We start from the raw sequence: 22,350 nt of genomic DNA, 5'->3' as shown, positions 1-22,350 counted from the left end.
TTGATAGGTAACTCGTGTGATAACTATCAGCTGACAACTAGAAGGCAAGAAACTAAGCTTTCAAAAAAATTAGTTGGTTTTTTTTTTCTCCCCAAAAATCTGAAGACCACAGAAACAATGCTTTAGTTGTAGATTATTAAACCAATAGAATGAAACCATTACTCATGTGCTAAAATCTTCAGAGTACACCTAAGCCTGCCTCATGAGTATGTATCCTTGAAAAGTAGTTTTTAAAACACAGAGGATCTTTGAAATGGTGATGGCAGCTCAAACCTATAAAAAACGCCAGTGGATCTCACCAACATCTGTTCTGAACTGTGTAAGCTTAAAACCACAAGGCACAAATAATGTATTCTTCCAAAATCCACCAGCAAGTCCTAGTAAACATTGAGTTGATTTTCCTTTTTTCTCCTTTTTTGCAGCTGCTAGTCTGATTCTAACTGTTTATTCATAGGATGAAAGAGATGTTTTTAAGTATTCTCGATAGTTCCAAGTGATTGATGTAAATTTTAAAAATGCTACTCTGATTTCAAGAGAGTTGCTAGGAAACGTGCATTTTGAAGATGAAATCTCCCACAGAGCTTGTCTTTGGCTGTGTAATAAGAAGTATGTTATAAGGTATCCTGAGTTACAGATTATATGGATAAACTGTTACATTTTTATGTATATAAATACATCTGCTGTGAACTTACTGAATATACATGATTCATTCCAATATCTCCATTTACTGATGAATACCAAGGTATTACTAAGTTCAAGAAAATGCAAAACTCAAATGAAAATGCCAAGAGCATGATAAAGATTTTTATACAGTCTTTGTTTCATTTTTCTGAAACATAAAATGATTGCTTTTCTTAGAAACTGAACTTTTTAAGATTTAATTTCAATATGATATTCTGATGATTGTGGTTTTTTCTTTTGTAAACTTTAGCAAAATTTAAAGCTCAGAAAATTAATGGCAATTATACACTTAATTTTTCTGAAGTTAATATGCTTAGTCCCTTAAAAGTTATTGATCAAGGTAACTTTAAAATTTGTGTTATAATGAAGTTTTAGTCATTGATATTTATTTGTATTAATGGCTGATGTTTTTTTTCATGCTGATTTTAGAGACTTGGTTATGTTTGGTTACCTTGGAGTCAAATTTAAACTGCTTGGTCTTTAAGACATAATTGGAAGCTACTTGTACATATGGGAACAGAGTACACTGTTCTGTGGGAGGCTCAGGACTTGGAAAGAGGTTTATTGATTTTTGTTACTGAAATATTTTACTAGGCAGTCTTTAAGCAGAAAAGCCCTTACAGCAAGCTTTCAGAAGTGAGTGATGCCTGTGAGTTATTACAGTTGTATGTGATATTTTTCTTACTACCTTAGAAGAGCAACCAGTTGCTGGTAGAGCAAATAGTGTGGATAGGGACTGTCTGCCCCTTTGTTGCTGATGTGATAATTAAAGACAGTGCATAAGTGCCACTAAGCAACACTTCATGATCTGAAAGTATTTCAAAACTATGTTTTTACAGGTGACTTAAGAAAAGTAAATAAACTGTATTAATGATGAATAGCAAAGATGAGTTGTTTGGTTTACCACAAATTAGAAGATGCCTAATGTTCCTGAAAACATGTTTGTAATAGCATTAAAAGATGAGCCTTCATTACAGAGGTGTTGGTTAACTGCAGGCTGAGACAGATGTGTGACTGCTCTAAGGCCCTTGTAGGGAAAAAACTTGATGTTGATTCATAATGAATCAGTGGATGTAAGTAAGAAAAATAAGACATACTATTAGTTATGTGAACTATGAAGACAAAATAATGAAAATAGAAAGGATTATACAGCCTGAATTGGTGCATTCTTCCTCAAGTGCAGAAGCCTGCATTTGCCTTTATTGAATTTCAGACAATTCTTCTCTGTCCATCTCTCCAACCTGCTGAGCCCAGCTTTCTACTGGCACTTGAAGGTGGAGATGCAGAGAGATCAGAAGGCTGCTGGCTGTGCTGAGAGGAGCCAAGGGACATGCAGTCATGTAAGGGACAGGTAAGGTAAGATAATGTTGTATGAGGGACAGTCCAGGGTTAGATGGGACAGGGAAAGCTTGGGGTAGCCAGCCATGCAGAAAGATAGAAGGAACCAGAGCCATGGAAACTGTTCATAGGTAAAGGAATCAGTATAAGATGCTAATAAAAGAATGGAGTCAGAATTAACAGAGAGGAGACAGAGTTGTACAGAGCTAACAGAGAGGCTTATGAGAAAAAAAGACAGTGTATAAGAAAAACGACTGTAGAAGAAAATGAGTTGAGTTGAGTTGTATGAGAATAAGGACTGAAAATGAAAATGTGTAGAGTTAAGACTCCAGTGGTGATAGAATCACTTGCTAATTTAGCCTGTTAAAATATATTAATAAACTGATTCTGGGTTTGTGGTTTTAAATTATTGGTTATTTAGCACCTCTAAGCAGTTAAAGAATATGAGTTATAGGAGGGGAAGAGTTAGACTTCACTTTGCTCCAACTTCATGCTTTTTTGTTATGTCTTTGCATATTGTCCTTGAAATCGTAAATTCTGTTCAAGAAGAGTATCTTACTTATGGGCTATCAAATTGATGTGCTTTTAGCTGGATTTCATTCATGTGAAAGGGAGAGTGTAGCTGTGTCCTTTATGTAGGATGAAGTGGAAAATACTAGAAGCACGACTGTTGGTGATGGACTGTTTGGGCCAGTGGGCAGTGTTGTGTGTGGTGGATTTGAGATTCCATTTCCAGTTGAACAAATGTGTCAAAAACAAAGATTATAATTATAGAAATCATGAGGAAATGAAGTATTTCTACAAGCTTTTATGAAGGGAACTAAAGTAACTTTTGGACTCCTAGGTGAGAGCCAGCTAACACCTAAAATCTTCTGCAGATGCAGCAGTGATGTAAGAGCAGGGCTGGCTTGGAACTTTGCTCACAGCAATCCCAGACCACTGGAATGAGACAAATCTGTGCAGTGGCAAGGAACTTGACTGTCATCACTTTTCCAGTAATAGAGAAAGCTATAAATGCTAGTGGCTAAAGTATTGGCTTCAGAAGTAAATTGGATTGTGTGTGGGTGATGGTTGGGAAACCAAACTTATGAACAAGATTCAGTGTTCTTTTTAATGGCACGTTTTTACCTAGATTGTCAGAACTCATTCATTGATCACAAAATTAATTTGCAAATGCACAATAGAAGAAAAGGACAACAAATTATACAATAAATAATATGCAATGCACATAGATTTTTTAAAATCAGAATATTCTGCGGTATTTCTACATACTGAGCAACTGATAAGATTTGTTAGGAGTTACTTAGCATAGAAGAAAATGCCAATTCTGTTAAGAAAATAAAGACAAGGAGCAATTACATGCTTACAAAAATCACTGAAAGAGTCTGAAGTAAAAACAAATACAAAACACTGATTATATGAAGTGTTGTGTGACTTCTAAAAGACTTTGATTATAACTTGCCACTGTGTTTATTTGCAAGTGGATTTATTGCAATTATATATATTCATTTTTTGAAAAAGGGTAGAGAACCACATATTTCTTCTAGATTGCTATATCTATTTACAGTCTAATCTGGACAGAATCTCTACCAATTCTAAAACTTGAATGTCTATAATTATCATAATATACCAGGAAATGATGCTCATATCAAGCATCTTGATTTACCTTGCACTAAGTATTCGTAAGTCGTTGCTATTCCTTTACCAACATTACCTCTTCTAGCTAAGTGTACCATGTCAGAGCTCCTAAATTCCTTCTGCCCCTTCTTCCCCTTCAGCACTTGAGGTTCCTGACTGGAGCCTGGAGTGGATGTTGGGGGCTGATGCAGTAATCACGCTGCTCCCACTCTAAAAGCCTTGACAAGCAAGGTTCAGGAAAGTTTTTTCATGGTAAATGTTGAGATTTACTGACAGAGATGACTGGTAATTCTCATACACCTTCATCTACCTATGTCTTTCTCTCTTTCCCTCTCTGCCTTCTTTTCTGTCAGCTCTTTTGGGTTGGTTTATTGTTTCCACCTTCCCACAGATCACTTACATGTCCCACATGGCTTCTCTTCCCTCTGTAGTGTTGAGATCTTTTCCTTGTCTTCTCTTCACCCCTCCAACATCCCCTACTGTTGCTCTGCAGTCCCTTGTCTATCCTTATCCCTTCTTGACTTCAAATCCAGTAGATTATGTACCTTATTTGTACTGCCTTTGATCTTGAAAATTTTTATTCAACTGACTTCAATTGCCCACTGTTTATAATTTCCTTTTGTGTCTACTTAAAAATGTTTTATGTCCTTGCAAAACAATGATGTCATCTGCATGTTTGGGTTTAGGAGGGAAGTGATGGAAAACACTGTCTGCTTCCATAGCTGTAAAATAGGTGACTTTTTCTCTTTACTAAATGCCAAAGTGCACTGAAGATCTGAAGAAAGACACATAGAATATGGCAGAAAATGCAGACATTTTCCTAAAGTGCATTTTGAGTGAGTAAAGAATCATTACAATTGGATACTATAGAGAGACAGGTTTGTCCTTGTGTCCTGGGAACACCTCTCATCCTAATGAAGCATCACGAGACACTGCAAGCCTCCAGAAGCACTCTGGCAGGTCCCTGTGCTCAAACTTGAACATGCTGCCTGTTCATAGCCAATGCCCCAGTTTTCTCCAGCTCCTTTGGGAGGATTACACTCCAGACAGCTCACCAGAACTCTTTTTTTATTGAGTCTAGCAAAGGCTCTGTAGTGGTGACTAGCTTTTTTAGAGACTGAACAGTCGAAGGAGACCTGTGTTAATGAGCATTAGTAATTAAATATAGCATGGTTGCAGTTAAATGACTACTCATTTTATTATGGTTTTTTTTAATGTCTTACTTTTATGCTAAAATTGTGATGCTTTGTTTGGAAGAAACAAGACTGTGTACTGTGCAGACCAAAGGAAGTTTGTCTAGGTATGTAGTCACTCTGCTTCTTCAGAGGAGAAAAGTGACTCAGTTGCTTGTTTGTTCAGAATTGAGTTTTAACTAGGCAGCAATATCTTTCTCACTCTGCAAAGAAAAAAGGTTGAGAGCTAGCTGTAAAGCAAAAGTAGATGGTGCTGCCTGAGCACTGCAGCCCACGGGGCTGCCTGTGGCACCAGTGCTGCTACCTGAGACCCGCCAGGACGACTCCTTGGGCTGTGAACACTGTGCACAGCTCCACCTCCTCACACACAGCAATCACCTGCGTGCTGTCTCATCTCATAGCAGCCACTTCTGCCAAAACTCAGCAGAGCGATGGGAAACAGCTTCTCACCCACAAGCTGAGATGAATCGGGAGGGATGGCTGTGCTATATATACAGAACCCACTCAGCCGAAACAAGTGAGAGTAGGGAAAGGATTTAAATCCTGGCAGGGTGGATATTTTTGTCTCTGAATAAAATGAAGTATTTATAGCATCTACTGACACAATTTTTATTTACTGCAATTGGAGCCGTTGTTCAAACCTTTTTTTTTTTTTTTTTCTTGAGAGCTAGAGGACATGATATCTTTCCAAAATCAAATCTAAATTCTGCTGAAGAGAGGGAGGAGGGATTTTCCATCTATGACCATAATGTCAGAGAACAGAGTGCTCTTAACAGTCTCCTCTATCAATACACTTGAACACAGTTATTATCACCATGAGCTGCTGTGTAATTACCGTTGTTCCCTAAAGAGTTCCTATTTCTTTGCCATTTAATTATGTGCATTATTGCAGCATAACTATGCAATTTTCTCATGTCATTTGGAAAGAAATGTTTTGGGCAAAGCAATGTCATATCACGAGAATGTCATAGCCAGGGCGTGGCTGCTGGAAAAGTATACAAAGTCATTTCTTGATCTAACCTACCACTGTCTCCTGGATGAATCATACAGACACAGTAGTTCATATGTTTTCAAGGTAGATACCTGAAATAGTTGTGGATGTCCTTTTAGTGACATAATCTGAAAAAAACTTTAGTGCCAACAGAAGTGGGCAAGTAAAGATGTTTAGTATTGTTTTCTCCTTGGATCCAGCTACAGTACGCAAATTTGGTTGTTGCCAATGTAAGAGCCTTTTTCTAGGGAATATTTCTAAATAAATCTTGATTCTGGGGAATCACTGCTTAACTCTTGTCTTTGTTTTGCTGAGCACAGTTTTCATGTAACAGCTATAATTCTAGGGTCATATATCTTCTAACTTTTTTTTAAGGATTTATTCTACTTAAAAAATGAAAAAAAGAAAAGTGATGTGCAACAGCTGCTGTAATTTGAGCCAAAAGAATTTCTTATGGTATTTCTTGTTATTTTCCTGCATTATGAGTTCATCAACACACTCCTAAAACTCTGTTCTAAGGAAAGTTCACTATTTGAGGCATGTTGAAATAGACATCTTATTCTGAGAAAGAAGGGACAAATAAAAGGCCCCAATGGCCAAGACATTCCTAGGGGGAGATGTGAGACACATGCACTGCAGCAGGCATGTCTGGCAGCAGTCAGATGAGAGACTCTCTGTAATAGGGGCAGGATTTATCCTGACTGTACTTAGGGAGTCAAGTGTATTTGTACTTAGGCTTTGTAATATAAAATTTCCCTTTCTTGATGTTGGAGGTGGGAAATGGGGCAGTTTCAAAACAAGATCTAAAATGTCTGGATTTTGGAAATGAGCAGTTTAGTAAAATTTTTGATGTGGAAAGGGCAAGAATCATGGTAAAAGGTGGACTGTCACTGTCAGAGTCATCAATTGCTGGCATGGGAGGCTGGAAAGCAGGAGCATTGAGATTATACCTTGAAAAAAGTGACATTTCATTATTAGAATCATAGACTCATTTAGGTTGGAAAAGACCTCTTGAGATCATTAAGTCCAGCTGCTAACCCAGAACTGCCCAAGTCTATCACTATATAATGTTCCTTGTCCACAAGTCTTTTTTTTTTTTTATCATGCACCCTGTCCTGCGATGCATATTACTGAAGGGTGTTTAAGTATGTATAAACATATTTTATAATGAAATAGTAACAAAATGAATATACTGAGGGGGCTGGATGATATCAGCATGGTCCTGAGATACAAAATTGTCAGTGATAAGCTGGAAGCCTTGCTTTGTGTAAAGTTTTTAATGAGTGCTAGAGCAGAACCAATCAAGGAGCCAAGGACAAGGTCTGATGGATGTAAAAGATGTATTTATATATTCATTACAAGAAATCCATCAAAAAATCCTAGAAAATTGTACATTGCAAACATGATGACATTTCCCTAAAAAAAATAGATAACAGTCCCCAGTGAGAAACCAAACACTAGCAAAATATTCTGATTGAAAGTAGTAACAAATCTTACAGAAGTATCTGAAAAATAATTTGTAAAATCTTAGAATATTCAAAAGAAGATGCATGCTTTTTAGCTTGGTTTTAATATATATATGGGTGAAGTTTATCCCATATGGAAAAGAGACGCCTTTGAAAATAACATTGCAATAATGATTCTATTCAGTATTTAAAAGGAAACTCATAAAAATCACCGTTGTGAAGGGACCGTTAATTGTATCTTGTATAGACAAAATGAATCTGAAAGAGATGCATATACTTCAGTTTCACTGTAATCTTCTTTTCACAGAGTTTGAAATAATGAATTGAAATGTAGTATTTACTGAAATGGAGGATAGTATCCAGAAGAAAAGTGCAAAAAAGGATGTTCAGTTTTAACATTTACCCTATTATACTATCACCAGAAAATCTGAGTACTCTGAAATAGAGTGCTCTCTGAATAGTAGAGATAATTAATTTGATCCAGAAGTTCTGATGATGCATTTATTATTCAAAAGATTCTCTCCTATATTAACTCTTAAGTATTCAGCTTAGTCACATAATCTACCAGGCCAAATATGATAAGAGAGAAAGCCTTATGTCAGAATTATTCACTCTCTCTTCTTTCTCTCTAACAGGCATTTTTAGTTCTCTGAATGATGGCATTGCAGTGCACAATTCCTTTTGAGATAATGGCTGAACAGAAGATAACCATTTGGTTTTTCATCTATTATCTTATTACACCCTGTTTTGCCTACTCCCTGGCAGGTAAGATGATCTTCTGCGTTAATTCATTAAAGTAACTGTTGTTAGTTTAATATGTTTCAAGGACAAGTAGAATGTTTGTATTTGTATGGTTTTAATTTATTTGTGCAGATACAGCATACTACTAAATGTGAATAAAGAAACTGGCAGGAAGCATATTTATTAGAATGGCTACCATAATAAAAAGTTTGACAAAAAGACAGATCTGAACTTCAAATTTGGTTTTGTCTAATTTGATATATGGAATGAAATATTTTCTAGGTTATAAAAAGTATATCAATTGTCCATTGTGTACAGATGATCAAAATGTTTAGAATAATGAAAAACAAAATTCTGTGTTATTGACACCATCTAGAATTCATAATTTTCCATAAGCCCAGTGTAGTGGTAGTTTTCATAATACAGTGGGGAAGTTCTGCATGTTCTGACTTCAATTTTTTATTTAAAAAATTATGAATTTTTTCATAAATAGATGTGGGGCTATAAATAATATTCTAGAGTCATAGTTCTAGCACCTGCATTTAGAGAAATGTTTGCAATTGAAATTTTCTCTCCATTTTGAGAGATAGAGGAAGATCTGTGAAAAGGCAAAATTCCAACTGTTCCAAACAGCTTTGAGATTTGCAAAGCTTGTTTCAGATATCCGTGTCAATTTAAATGAATGCTGGGTTTTAGTTGCTGGGATGAATTTTACTGTTAGTGTAAACAGAGCATGCACAAAATATTGACCAATATTTGAAAAGCGCAAAGATTGTGTACTAATGTTTTGGTTCATTTCAAGATAAGCTTTAGAGCCTTTTCTACTTGGAGGGCCACAGACTTGCTTGATCTGGCATATAGTTTCAGGTATTGCTTCAATTTCACTACCATGAGACCATATTCCTTACTATTGAGTCAAAAAAATCTGATTTATACTGTGATTTAAGCTCATAGCCTTTAAGAAATTAGTCCAGAGCTCACAGAATTATTTCTGGTATAGCACAAACATTACTTTATTCCATGATTTTGAATGCTGTTCTTTATTCCATGTCTGAGTTTGATGGAGGTTTTACTGATGCCTAATAAAAATCAATACCTTCACAATGTAATTGCTGTGTGTTTCAAGAGGTTTTTTTGTTGTTCAGATATGAGGCTTGCTGATAGCACCAAAATTAAAACTTTCAGCTCACCACTTTCATTCAATATTGGGCTTTTCCTGAAAGAATAAAAGCAATAAAAAAGACTGTGAAATGCTATCAGTAATGTTACACAGATGATTTTTCTCCAGACCTGTTGACATTTAAAAAAAATTCAGCAGCAGTAGCCAAACCAATGCTGAACACTGGTAGATAAAAGGAGAGTGTCAATCAGGGAGAAAAAATGTTCAGGTAATTTCTTGACAGGCAGGATTGAATTATTAATGTTATTTTGTATTCTGCACATCACTATTGTGCCCATTAGCAAAAAAAATTAAATCCTTGTCCCCAGAATGTAGCTGCTGGCAAGTGCCTGCGAATAGCTTTGGAAGGTTGTGTGCTGTGAGGGTCACAACTAAGTGTCATAGGAAGAGCAAAGTGGGCTGTCATGACACTGAGTGCAGCGTGAGTACACACACACTGCCATAGCAAGGTTCCTTTGATCTCTCACTGGATTGTTCTGGCAGCCTTGGATTCCCACAACAAGATAGGAGCCATTGCTGTGAAGGATTGTGAATCCAGGACAGGTTCTAATAGTGCTGTTATTGTTCAAAGAAATGTCCTAACTTATCTTCTGGTATGGAATAAATACTTGCTTGCAGTTTTCATGAAAAGCCAAAGTTAAGACCTGTGACCATCTCTAAAGGCATGGCACCGCCCTTCAATGTGGAAGATTCCTAGTTTTATATAATCAGAGGATGTTTATTACTGCAAGGCTGAGTAGTGCACATGCTGTCTGCTCCTGGACCTGCTCTACTTCACATAAATCATTAAATAGCCTTTTGAGTGGAGAGAAAATCTTCTTCTGTCATCTAAAGTTTATGGTGCCTATCTAGGTTATGTAAATCTGGTGTTGCAGTCTTTGCTCAGCCCCAGCACTTGAATCTTGCTGGAGGGCTTCTCATTTCAAATGGGTGTGAGAGCTGCTGGCAGTTAGTCTTAGCAAATTCTCCTTTTGGATATGTTTCTGGACAATGAAAATGCCATTGTGTCCAAGAAAATATGTGTCTGCAGAAACCAAGATGAAATTGAACAGGTTGCTTAGAAGTATTCTCAGTGTGGTTAAAAAGTGAAAGTTACTGCAGGGACAAAACGAAGTACAAGTAGAGTGATCAGGTAAAGTTCTAGTTCTTCCACACATGATATTACAAAGGGGAATGCTGGTGGTGTCAGCAGTAATGGAGGATGTATAAACTGGGGATGACTTTTGAGTAAAGATCATGAGCTCTTATTTAAATGGCAAGATGGACCATGTTCTAGAATGAAGAGACAAATTAACTGGAAGCACATGTTGAAAGCAGAGTCTTTAAGAAGTTGTTTTAGCACCTTTTAGCAAAACATACTTTGGAAGTATGTTTGTCTTCTCTTGCCTTCTGTGGTGCTGGATCCACAGTTGTAGGTGGTGCTGAATCCACAGTTCTAGGTCTCTCTACTCTGTAAATGGCAAACTTGTCTGTAACTCTGTAGTCTAGATTTTTGCAACACATGCTTCTTAAACAAACAGACCTACTGCTAGATTAAGTGCGCTGGACCCAGGAAACTCATAGCTTGCAGATACATTGTTTTGAGATGTCTCCATGGGTGTCCCCAGGTTCAAAGATATCAACCAAAAACCCTCAAAGTATTTAGAACTCATGTATTTGACTGAGTGTTGAGACCTTTCAGATTTCAACAGCTGGAAGTATTTAGGCAACCTGAAGCTGCACTGACTTGAGATATTCAGAATTGGACCTGAAGTGATGACAGGTATTCTGAGACTAAAAGCTGAGAGGTGTTGTTTTCAAAATTTTTTTCCTTGTTGTAAGAAGTTCTAAGAAAATACATAATTCACCAAGTGAAATATGTATGTTTTTAGAAATTTAGAGTTTTCTTTGGAGTAAACACCTTGATTTTTTTAGCCAGTTCTATTTCGTTGAATGTGCACTTACTTAACTGAAGGGAAGCAAAGATTTTATGAAACAGTGCATAAGAGTCATAGGCAGAGATAATCTTCTGCAATGAGACAGGAGCAGTATTTATTTTTCAGGTAAATTAGTGCTTGAAATGTAGTCTTGCAGATATAAGCTGGTGAAAAAGCCATGAATAATTTGGTCTTCCACTTACTGATAGAACAGACAGTTGTTACAAGGGTTGCTTTTCAGAGTGCACTTTGAGTAGTGCAAGGCAAATGAGAACAGCAAATCACTCCTCAGGGAACATGTCAGTCAGTCCACTGCCAAAAAAATTATTTCATGCCTATTAGTGATACTATTTGACTCTTCTCCACTTCCCCCTGACATTTCTTCAATGCACTTCCAAGTTGCTTTTGACTCCCAATTAGATTCATGTCCTGTTGCTAAGTCTGAATTTCAAACTTTTTTGTCATCTGCTACTTCCCATATAAATCAATGAGTTAAAGTGTATCTTCACATGGGGTACCAATCTATAACCAAAAGAATTAAGACTGTTTTTCAGCTACTGCTTGTTTTGTTCTTCCAAAAGACTAATCAAAAGCTGCAAAGACTCTGGATTTTACTGTGCTTAATGTATAGTAGACTACATTAGGCTATGAAAGGAATCAATAGCGCAAAATGTCCCTCTGTTTATTTCTTTCTCATAAAACTTCTACTTTTTACATGCAGCTCTTCATAGTATGAACTATGCAGTTCTTCAGTGTCCTCACTGGCACATAGGAAATAGATTCTCTTGCTCCCTTGGGTACAGAAAAATAGAGGCAGCCTTCCCAAAGACAATCCTAGTCTTTCATGTAATATGAAATGGGAGTGCTGGAGTGGTTACCTTTTTGGCTTGAGTGATGACTGGCTCTTGGAAAATGATTTTCATTTAGCATCTTGATGACTTACACTTATGATGTACCCTCTCTTCTCCATCATGGTGATGCCACATTAGGAATTTTTTCAACATGAGCACGTTATTGCTTCAGCACATAAGCTTCCTGTGAATGCCAAGTACAACTTTTCCCACATGACTGAGAGAAGTAAAGAAAGCAATCAAGCCCCAAACCTTAAATTATTAATGCTTGGACATTTTCCAGAACAGTAGGTTCAAAAAGTTATTTCTGAACTGAGGGCTGGGATCTACATTATTTAAAGCTTTTTATCATACAGAATTACTCACATTTTCTAAAGAGAAAATAATTTTCTTAAAAAAAAAAAAAATGGATGGATATACTTAGTATCTGTGTACCTTGTCTGTCTTGTTGCTTGGATCTTAGAAGATCATTTTGTGCTACTACTGAGTGTCTGAAATTTGTAAATAAATAATCATAATGTGTTTGGTGATCACAGTGCTCAGAAATGTGGAAGTGCCCTGTTTATGTTTTTGGATGCCTAGTACAGATACTTTGGCTCATCCCCAGACTATCTTTGTTTCTGAGCATGAGCTTCTCAGACATGAGTGCGTCCTCATTTCTCTGACACTGATAACAGTACAAAATCTGCTTCTAAATATTCAATGGCTTCTGGTCTTGCAAGGCTAATGCAGCACCTGAAAACTTAGTTAAACAGATACATCCTTTAGCACTAGAGGTTAATCTGGCCCTGCACCATGTCAACAGATCTTTGTTCCTCTCTCATGTTAAAATATGTAACTGGATACAACACGTCGGGGTAGATAAATACTCACACCCAGCCACTGTCTCGGGCAGCCACTTTTGACAGTGTTAAGTGCCAGGGAAATAGATAGGTGTACAGGAAGCACAAAGAGAAGGAAAGACTCCTTAGAAAATGTCACTCAGAGAGCAGATGACAGGGCTGTCTTCCAGAGGGAATGATTCTTATACAGGATCTGTAATCTCATCAGTTGAGAAAATACTTTCTTGACCTTTCCACAGACTTTCTAATACTTTTTAACACTATTGAAAGGTCTGGGTGTTGTTTTCAGAATTCATGGAAGAATAGGTTATGCAGGTGATAGATTATGCTCCAATTAAAAGAAGAAAAAAAATCACAAGAAATTTGCCCAAAACATAGGGCACTGTTTGGGAGGTCAGATGGTCCATCCTCTTGTCTAAAGCAGAACTCAAACTCAAAAATATGCTCCTCATTGCATCTTCAGTTTGCCTAATGCACCAACTTTCTTCTTTCTCTACTTCTCTTTTTCATGTAGGTGAGCTATTTCTTTTCCTTGTACTCTTAGTCTTCCCTTTGTCACTGTTCAAACTTTGTCACACAGTCATGGTACTTCACTTAAAGTGTGAATATTTCTTACAGATCTTTTCACAACCCCTTTCTCTTCTCTTTTTCCTGTTTGCTGTTTTGTATCACCGGTCCATGCTCACCTTGTTGCTGAGAATGAAAGATTTATTGTTTGCTGAAATTCTTATTCTGTGCAGAAAGACATCTGAAACTGGATTCATAATAGATTGCAGCAGAAATGCCTTTATAAAGCACATTTGATAGGTGTGAGAAGCAGGCATTCACTCAATATAATTAATAGTTCTGGCAGCATTAAAAATGCATGCTGTGATATGCTTAAGTGCTCTGTGACATCCTTTGAGTCCTAAGGTGAAGAGTCAGCTGCATATGATATGGCTATTTGCTGCTAGAGGCTGTTATTCTGTATTCATATTTAAGAACTGCACAGAACATGCCATCAGGTTTCTGGCTTAGTCATTCCAGTCTCTGAGCAAGTATGTGAATCTTGCCTTTTCAATCTGAAATTAGTTCCTCTTTTGGTCTAGCAATATGTAGATTTTTATATTGTGTGTATATTGCTTTAAAATGTGAAAGAAAACAACTCATTTTTCAAAACCTCTGCCTTTCTAGCTGCTCTTCTTTGCTTCTTTGAAGGAATTCTCTTTACATTAATTAGTTTTTAAAAATTATGTTGCCTGACCTTATATCTCAGACCATAACGATATCTTCTATACCTGTTCGTGTCCTCGAGGGAAATGCTGACTTTTTTACCCCAGATTTGAAGTCAAAAGGGAACTAACTGTAAACAGTCTTCTTCTAGTGCTGTAATCCAATGTCCATCTATGAATAGGGAATTTAAAAAAAATAAAAAAGTATCTGCAGAAAGAGTGGTTTTATGTATATTTAATATTTTTACACTGGTATAATTCACATTCCTTAGGTATATAGAGAGACTTTTTCTTCTTTTATAGGTTTCCTAAAAAATGTCTGATTTAGTCTAAAATGTTTTATGACCACACACAAGATTTTAAGGGCAAAGTCATAATTTGATTTGAAAACATTCATCTTTTACACGGCCAATGTACTGATCTGAGAAGATTTTTTTAATTACAAGCAAAATGTTAGAATTTTTCCATCCTTGATTATTGCTTTTGAAAATCATTTCTATCCTTAAGCAGTCTTTGAGTTAAATCATTCAGCCACCCCTGAAGACCTTATTGGTTAAAACTGTATTTGTTTTGTTTCCCTTGCAATATTCTTGCAATCATTTTACAAGTCTCTGGCATCTCTAGGATTTGAAGCAAAGCTCTCAACTTGAATGGAAAGTGAACCTGTTAGTCATGTACTCCTTTGTTCTCCCATGAATTTGCTTACTAGTGTCCATACTGTTATTTGAATCTCAGTGAGAATTAGAAAACTGTGTTTTCTCAAAATTTCATCTATGGGAAGAATCCACTGCCTCTTGACAGAGTCATTCTGTACCTGGAATGCATATTTGACATTTTCACAGAAAAAAACCTAGTTACATCCTGTATTTATTGTGAAGAATTCCCCCAGAACATTCCACCTTGGCCCTTAGTCTTGCTTCTTAGACCTCAGAGAGCAACCTTGTATGCTTGGAGGAGATAAAGGAGAAGGGAGTGCAGCAGGGGTGGGCAGACCCTACCAACTTTACAACAACATCCACAAATTAAAGATTTAAAAATATAATTTATGTTCAAACCTGTTTTACATTTATTCACCTTTAAGTGCTTGACTTTGCAAATTGAAGTTATTTTCAGTGTAGGACCTTTTCAAAATTGTATTTTGGAGTGTAGAAGCTAATACATACTTCAGCTTAAAAGGAAAGACAGATGTGATCTGGAAGCAATATAATTTTCAGCTTTAATGCACAACAGAAGGGGGGTTTTGTCTGATGTAGTAAAGATTCCTTCTAAATTCACAAAATAATTAGACATGATTAGGCTATAAGATGAGGAATAACTCTGGGTAGTTGTTTTGGATGTGGATCTTTTTGATCAGAATGGTTTTTTCTCTGTGAAGTAAGTTGGTATTTCTAAGGGACATATCTTCAGTTCCTAATTATCTCCGCATTTGGCCTCAACAGTGACAAATAATTAATTTCATCAGAGAAGGCACACAAGGTAGTATTAGAGCAACAGAGTGTGAGTTACTTTGGTTCTCAGGAGGCAGTAAAGGACAGACTAGTCTTTTCTTACCCATACTGCTCCAGTTTTGCTGAAGCACATAGAATTTAACTTTGGGGGATTCACTATTTTGCCTTCACGTTTTGAATGTGTGAAACAAATTCATCTTCAGTTTGACTGCTAGCTAAAAAGGGCTCTCTTTGAAACTCTATTCTGTTTTCAGAGGAAGGAAACAAAGGTTATGGACCTGTTTTTGAGGAGCAACCTATTGATACCATCTATCCAGAAGAATCTTCAGATGGACAAGTTTCAATGAACTGCAGAGCTCGAGCAGTTCCTTCTCCTACTTACAGGTAACATCTCCTGTTTTGATTTTAAGATCTTGCATGTTTCATTCAGCAGCTATTTCAGATTGTGTTATTAAACTGTCTTAAAAGGTTAGAGTGAAGTCTTCAAGGTGGGAAAAAATGGGGAGATACACAGTTTTTGAGTAAGCCTTAATCTTGATTTGATTTAACAAAATGTCTAATCAGTGTTAAAAACAGTACTAATGCCAACCTCACCTTATGAAAAAAGAAAATATTTATGCAGAAATAATTTTATGATCTCTAAATATATTAAAACTGCATCTTTGCTATTTGTGCATAGGAACCAGGCAGTTCCTTTCTAAGGTTGCAGGCTCCCTCTTGTGGACCCAGTAATAAACACGAATATAAATAATGAGTACTGGTAGCCACTCCATGTTTTTTAGCATTTTTTAAAATAAGTACAAATCAGTCAGAACCGGGCTGCCAGTTTCTCTCTTAATCCCTCAAGTGAAAATTGTGGTAATTCAGTGAATTTGCTGTAGGGTTTTACCATAACTAAGGGAAGAGTGTCCAGCTTACTGAAGTAGTAATAAGTAGGTTTTACATGAAGCATGCCATAGTTTTTTGCACTGGCTTTACTGGCACATTCTATTTTATAAAATATTTTCATTATATGCAGCAGGTTTACAAAAATTTCTCATTACCCCATACTTTAAAAGTGCAGAGGGATTACATTTTTATCCTGTCTGGCCTTAGATATTTATTGGAGATATGTTTGAAATCTGTGTGCTTGGTGAGTGGCTAGGTCATTCCCAGCCAGCTCAAGCATCTCTTACTACTTGGCCAACAACTGTGTTTTAACAAACTATGTCACATCTCTAAGAAGGAAGAACTGACACTGTTATGTTTAAAAGACCTGTGGAATTCAAATCTGTATTTCTTACTGAAGGAAAACTTAAAACTTGTATATAATTATATTAATAACTTTCTGCATAGTTTGTCAGAATTGATGAGTTATTGTTCACATCATATTTCTTACCAGGTTTGCTTTTTGGGGCCAAATCTTACATCTGGCTTTTCTTTTTGAATAGGTGGAAACTGAACAACTGGGATATTGATTTAACAAAGGAGCGCTACAGTATGGTGGGAGGCACACTTGTTATCAGTAATCCAGAGAAATCAAGGGATGCTGGAAAATACGTCTGTGTAGTGTCAAATGTCTTTGGAATTGTCAGAAGCAGTGAAGCCACTCTGAGTTTTGGATGTAAGCTGTTGTTTTTGTTAGAATATAGAAAAGCTATGGTTAGGTTGGAATGCCCAATGTTTTACACTGCAGTGTATTCTAACATGTACTGTATCTGTATTACTCTGTAAAAACAGTATCTTAAATGCCTTAGTCTGCAGAGATCGACACAAAATAAGTTTGTAAGCATTTTATATTCTTCGGCATTCAGCTGACATAACATAATAGCCTTCCCAGTGAGTTATTGTTAAATTATTAATTGAAGAGACTCATGGAGCCAGATCTGGAGATAATAATGTTCAGACTCTTTTAAAATCATGGTAGGACCAGAGGGCAAATAGTCACAGAAGAAAGACTCGAGTGAGGGCATATGGTGATGCAAATACAACTGCAGGAGCAAGGCACAGTGGCTCTTGCTAGTAAAGTGTGCCCCGACTCCTAGGCTGCAATCAATAAACCCTGCTGGGGGAAATTTCTGTCAACTTCTGACAGTCATGAGCTAGTCTTGTGAAGACCTGTATATCATTAAATACATGAATTGTAAAAAATGGATGTACTAAATGAAAACTAAAGTAAAATGTTTTAAACTTAAGACAGTGTTTGGGATTTTTGTTTTATTTTACCTCAAGTTACCTTCTCCCCAGATATATTTTATCAGTAGAGGGCAAAAAAAAGGAATCCCAAAAAAAGGAACCCAGTCTAACTGGGTCCATTCACAAAGCCCTGTGTACCCTGACACTAAGGATTTAGTGCCCCTCCATAAGTCCTTGCTGTAGAAGATTAGACACATAGTGAGAAGTTCAGCTTTCTGATAGTACTTGTAAGACTGTGGGACCACAAATATTAGAGAAAGTCAGAAGCTATAATGAGCTGAGGGATCAGTTCATCACTGATACAGTCTTATTCTGTATTTACCCAGTATATTTCTAAAAAAAAAAAATTGAAGGCCAGGTTGTTATTTCCTTTTAATGGAGAAAACATCAACATTCTGTTTGTGGGATATTTATTTATAGCTAAAGCAGGCTTCAGTTATGTCAGTCCTGAATAATCAATAGGATTAAAATATAATAATAGATGAATAAATAGAACCAAAACAATCTGAGGCATGTTTTCTGCCTACCAGCTCCCATTCAGCATGAGCTGAATGTTGATAGTGTACTGAACAGAACCCTAATGAACAGATTTCAATATGTAAACTGAAATAGGTAAAGAGGTAAGGAATAGTAAAAAGATAGCTGAAAAACTATAAATATAAGTTTTAGAAAAACGCCTGCTTTCATTCTTCTTTATACTGTTGTATTTCTTCCTTTCTCCTTTTTATTGATCACCTGTAAAAAACGTTTCTTTTTAGAGAACTGAATGGAGTTGCTAAAATTAATATAGAAAATGTCTGATCTTTAGTGTAAGTTTTTTTCTTTTGCTTATGCATAAACTGATTGAAAAATATCTTTAACCATTTAGAAAAGTTCAAAAGTCTTGACCAGCTGTAATTTTGTTTTGCTGTCTAATTTACTGAAACTGTGGAGCAAAACCCACTTTCTCTAATATACTTCATCAATTAGGCTATCTGAGAATATGTACATACTTTTAGATCCAGTGCCTCAAAACTCATTACAATATTTTAAACCTAGCTACTTTGAGATAAATTCTGAATTGCTTATTTCTTTCCCCTGGCATTTATAATTATGATGACAAAAATAACTTCAAAAAATTCAATGACAAATAAGTAAAACTGGAATTAGGGGTCAAGAAGTTTCTATCTGCCATGTATTAATGTATTTCTACAGTAATCTCTATAGGAGTGAAAGTAGTGATAATAATAAAAAGTTACTGTAGTTAAAACCCCTATTCTCCTCCCCTTGCTTTTTTAAAAACTAGATCTGGATCCCTTTCCACCTGAGGAACGTTATGAGGTTAAAGTACGAGAAGGTGTTGGAGCAGTGCTTCTTTGTGAGCCCCCTTACCACTACCCAGGTAATTCAGCTAAAATTGATTAATTTTCAATGTCCTAAGAGTAAAAAATAAATCAGTATTTGTTTTTGCAAGTTTCCTTTGTGTTTACTTAAGCAGTAACCTTTGTGCAGATTGAGAATCACCACTTAAGTTAGATTTCTGTTTTAAATATATTTGTTGTTGACCATGCATAGACCATTCATTCCACCTACTAAAGTCTCCTCAACTCCTGTGATCATGAGCTTCTGTTAAAATCATGAAGCAGAAGAAGCACCCCTAGAGATGAGGTTATTTTTTCTCTGGAATTGTCTTTCTTTTATCATTAGCTACTGAAGATCTCTGCAGGGATTATACCTGTAATCTCCAGCATATGGAGTTCCAACATGAGAGATGAAATGTTAGCAACTCTTCTACCTTGTAAAATGGAATAATGATTTCGTTTTCATGCTCAGTTTAAGCATTGCAAAGAACTGAAGAATGGAGACATTACTAATTAAAATATTCTAAGGTTTTGTCTAAATCACAAGACTGCTGAAAACTTCCCAGCTTCTCTGTTGCATAAGGTCAAGACCCAGCTGCCTCTCTCATCCCATCCCACTCCAATTCCTTTGGGATGGTTGTGACCAGGGAAAGGTGTTCACAGTGTAGCCAGGTCCCCAGTAACCTGCACTGACAGCAGCAGTGCCCCAGTGTTCAGTGTAGGCAGGAATGAGTTGGCTGCTGAGACATCTCTCTCACATAGCTGCCTTCCAAAAAAAAAATCTATAACCTAGAAATCAGACTCAAGTAATTTATATGCAGACAGTATTCTGTGGTTTAAATAGCTGATAGTGTTGGGTTTAATATTGACTAAAATATTTTCCTCCAGATGACCTCAGTTATCGCTGGCTTCTAAATGAGTTCCCAGTGTTCATTGCTTTGGACAAGCGACGATTTGTGTCACAGACAAATGGCAATCTCTACATTGCAAATGTGGAAGCATCAGATAAGGGCAATTATTCATGTTTTGTGTCCAGCCCTTCGATAACAAAGAGTGTATTCAGTAAATTTATTCCACTTATTCCACAATCTGATCGTAAGTATTTACTGGAAATACCATGCACGGCATTTTAACTGTATTATAATTTCGCAAATTCTTAACTACTTTCATTTCTGTAAGGAGAATTATAATGGCTACTGCACAATGTTATTTGGTGCTTCAGATGCAGATTTACAAATCATTCCCATCCACAGTGAAAACTTTGTGAAAGAAATCTTCATGGATTAATTCACAAACTTCCTTTCAAATGATTGACAACAGAGTTCTTATCCCCAGAATCCCCATCTCTTTTATGTGATAAGCCCCTGATCTCATCCCAAAATCTTCAATATCTTTTCTAGTCTTGGCATTGGTTCAAAGGAGTATGACTGTAAAGCAGAAACTTCATGTAACTGTTGATGAACAGCTTCAGGATTTTCTTTTTTTCCCCAGAAAATCCCCTATTAAAGAGGAAAGCCCTTTTCCCCTCATTTAACTTCCTATCCAGTGGTGGCCTAAGAGCTTTGTGTCTCACAGTCAATCTCCTAAAAATGCCTCTTTGGCTTGTGTTGCTGGATTATTTGCCACCGTTTCTTCAGGAGAACTGCATGTTTTCCAAATAGGAACCAAATTCCCTTTTGCCACTTCAGGCTGTCAGTAACTAGATTCTCATAAACTTATCAAATTTTAAGCAACCTTTTCATCTGTACAATTTCCCATATTGCTGGTTGAATTTGTATAATTTCAAGTTAGCCATCTTTGACCAAATATTCCAGTATTCACATTGACATCTTCATCTAGAACTGCTAGAGTGTTCCTACAGCGATTGCTAGCAGGGAGATTTGATTATATTTACATCCCTGTGTGCTCATTAAACTGTAGATGTGCTTGCTCTAGCTCCTTCCTACCCTTACTGAGATAAAATTGTGCTTACATTCAAAATAATTTGAAGTATTCTATCCAGTAAAAAACCTGTGGAAAACCAAGTCAGGTTTTTGTCTACCCACACAGCTTCAAATGCAATTAGAAATTCTGTTAAAAAATATTAGAATTTGTCATCCAGAGAAAGATAACTAGTTGCTGAGTAAAACAATTGTCTTACTAGTAAAATTTCAGTGCTTAGTCAGACTTTATTAATTGACAGGCTGTCTATGCAGTGTAAAGAAGAATTTTGTCTGTAATTCTAAGTAAAATTTTACTTAACTGTGGAAATTTTAATAGCTGTATAACTTTCTGACATGCCTTTTCTTAGAATTTTTTTTTTCATATTAGGAGCAAAAGTATATCCTGCTGATATCAAGGTGAAGTTCAAGGACACGTATGCTCTCCTGGGGCAAAATGTGACACTGGAGTGTTTTGCTCTTGGAAAGTAAGTGTGTTTTAAAGTTTTGTACAGCACAAATTGAAATTGCTTTCATATTTCAGGGAATGAAAATACATATTTCATGATCAAATGCTCTTTTTGTAGTCTGCAATTTAACCGCCAGTTGTTGAACACGCTGATTTGTACTTTACTGTACCTTTTCAAGTCCGGTTCCTGAACTCAGATGGAGTAAATACCTTGAACCCTTGCCAGCCTCTGCTGAGATAAGCATGTCTGGTGCAGTTCTTAAGATCTTCAATATTCAGTATGAAGATGAAGGACTTTATGAGTGTGAAGCTGAAAATTATAAAGGAAAAGATAAACATCAAGCAAGAGTCTATGTGCAAGGTAGGAAGAAGAGTTTTGTTCTTGATGATATGCATTGCTTTCACTTATGTTGGAAATATCTGTGTTTTCACAGTTGATGTCAGTGCTGATTCATACTATCATCTCACACACTGCTGTTCAAGCTAATAGAGCAGCATCAAAATTCTTGTTGCAAATGCCAGGCTTGATATTTATGTAATAATTGATAAACTTCTCAATTTGTCTGGTTATGATTGCTGGTACACTTTGACAGTTCTGTGTTAATATACTCATGCAGAATGTAAATTAAATCAGTTTATAGTACTTGAAGTGAAATAATTTCCGGGAAGAAAAAGAGACCAATAGGTTTGTTAGGATTTCTTGTTTTCTCATTTTGCTTGTGTTTTCTGTTGTAGTTCTCTGTCTTATTAGCTATGCACAGTTCTTTATTCATCTGCCCTCTGTCACTTCTCTTAATGCATTTGGTTAAATTAGGCAACTGAAAATTGTATCTTACTGCTGATAGTGAAATCATCCCAAGTAACTTCCTTCTTGTCTGAGGTTATGCCACAAAACCATGACATGTAAAGCTCACACATAACATCTGAGCCACCCTCAGGAGATTTATGTCT

General features: G+C 36.3%; 1 protein-coding gene across 6 annotated transcripts in view; it reads left to right on the top strand.

Moving 5' to 3' along the window:
• CNTN1 (contactin 1) overlaps positions 1-22,350 on the top strand; it is a 203,097-nt gene that overhangs the window by 125,192 nt on the left and 55,555 nt on the right. For 5 of the 6 annotated variants that reach the window (XM_079303574.1, XM_079303577.1, XM_079303576.1 and 2 more), the window contains 7 exons: positions 7,943-8,072; positions 15,751-15,880; positions 16,927-17,099; positions 18,957-19,052; positions 19,900-20,106; positions 21,322-21,418; positions 21,579-21,760. In XM_079303574.1, coding sequence (XP_079159700.1) covers positions 7,961-8,072; positions 15,751-15,880; positions 16,927-17,099; positions 18,957-19,052; positions 19,900-20,106; positions 21,322-21,418; positions 21,579-21,760 — 997 coding nt within the window. In that variant the 5' untranslated portion in view covers positions 7,943-7,960. Of the gene's footprint in view, positions 1-4,937; positions 4,958-7,942; positions 8,073-15,750; positions 15,881-16,926; positions 17,100-18,956; positions 19,053-19,899; positions 20,107-21,321; positions 21,419-21,578; positions 21,761-22,350 lie in introns of those variants that run through there. The other variant, XM_079303579.1, reaches the window with a different exon arrangement.

This window comes from Erithacus rubecula (assembly GCF_903797595.1).
Source record: "Erithacus rubecula genome assembly, chromosome: 4".
Lineage (NCBI taxonomy): Eukaryota > Metazoa > Chordata > Aves > Passeriformes > Muscicapidae > Erithacus > Erithacus rubecula.
This window is presented reverse-complemented; position numbering and strand designations above follow the sequence as displayed.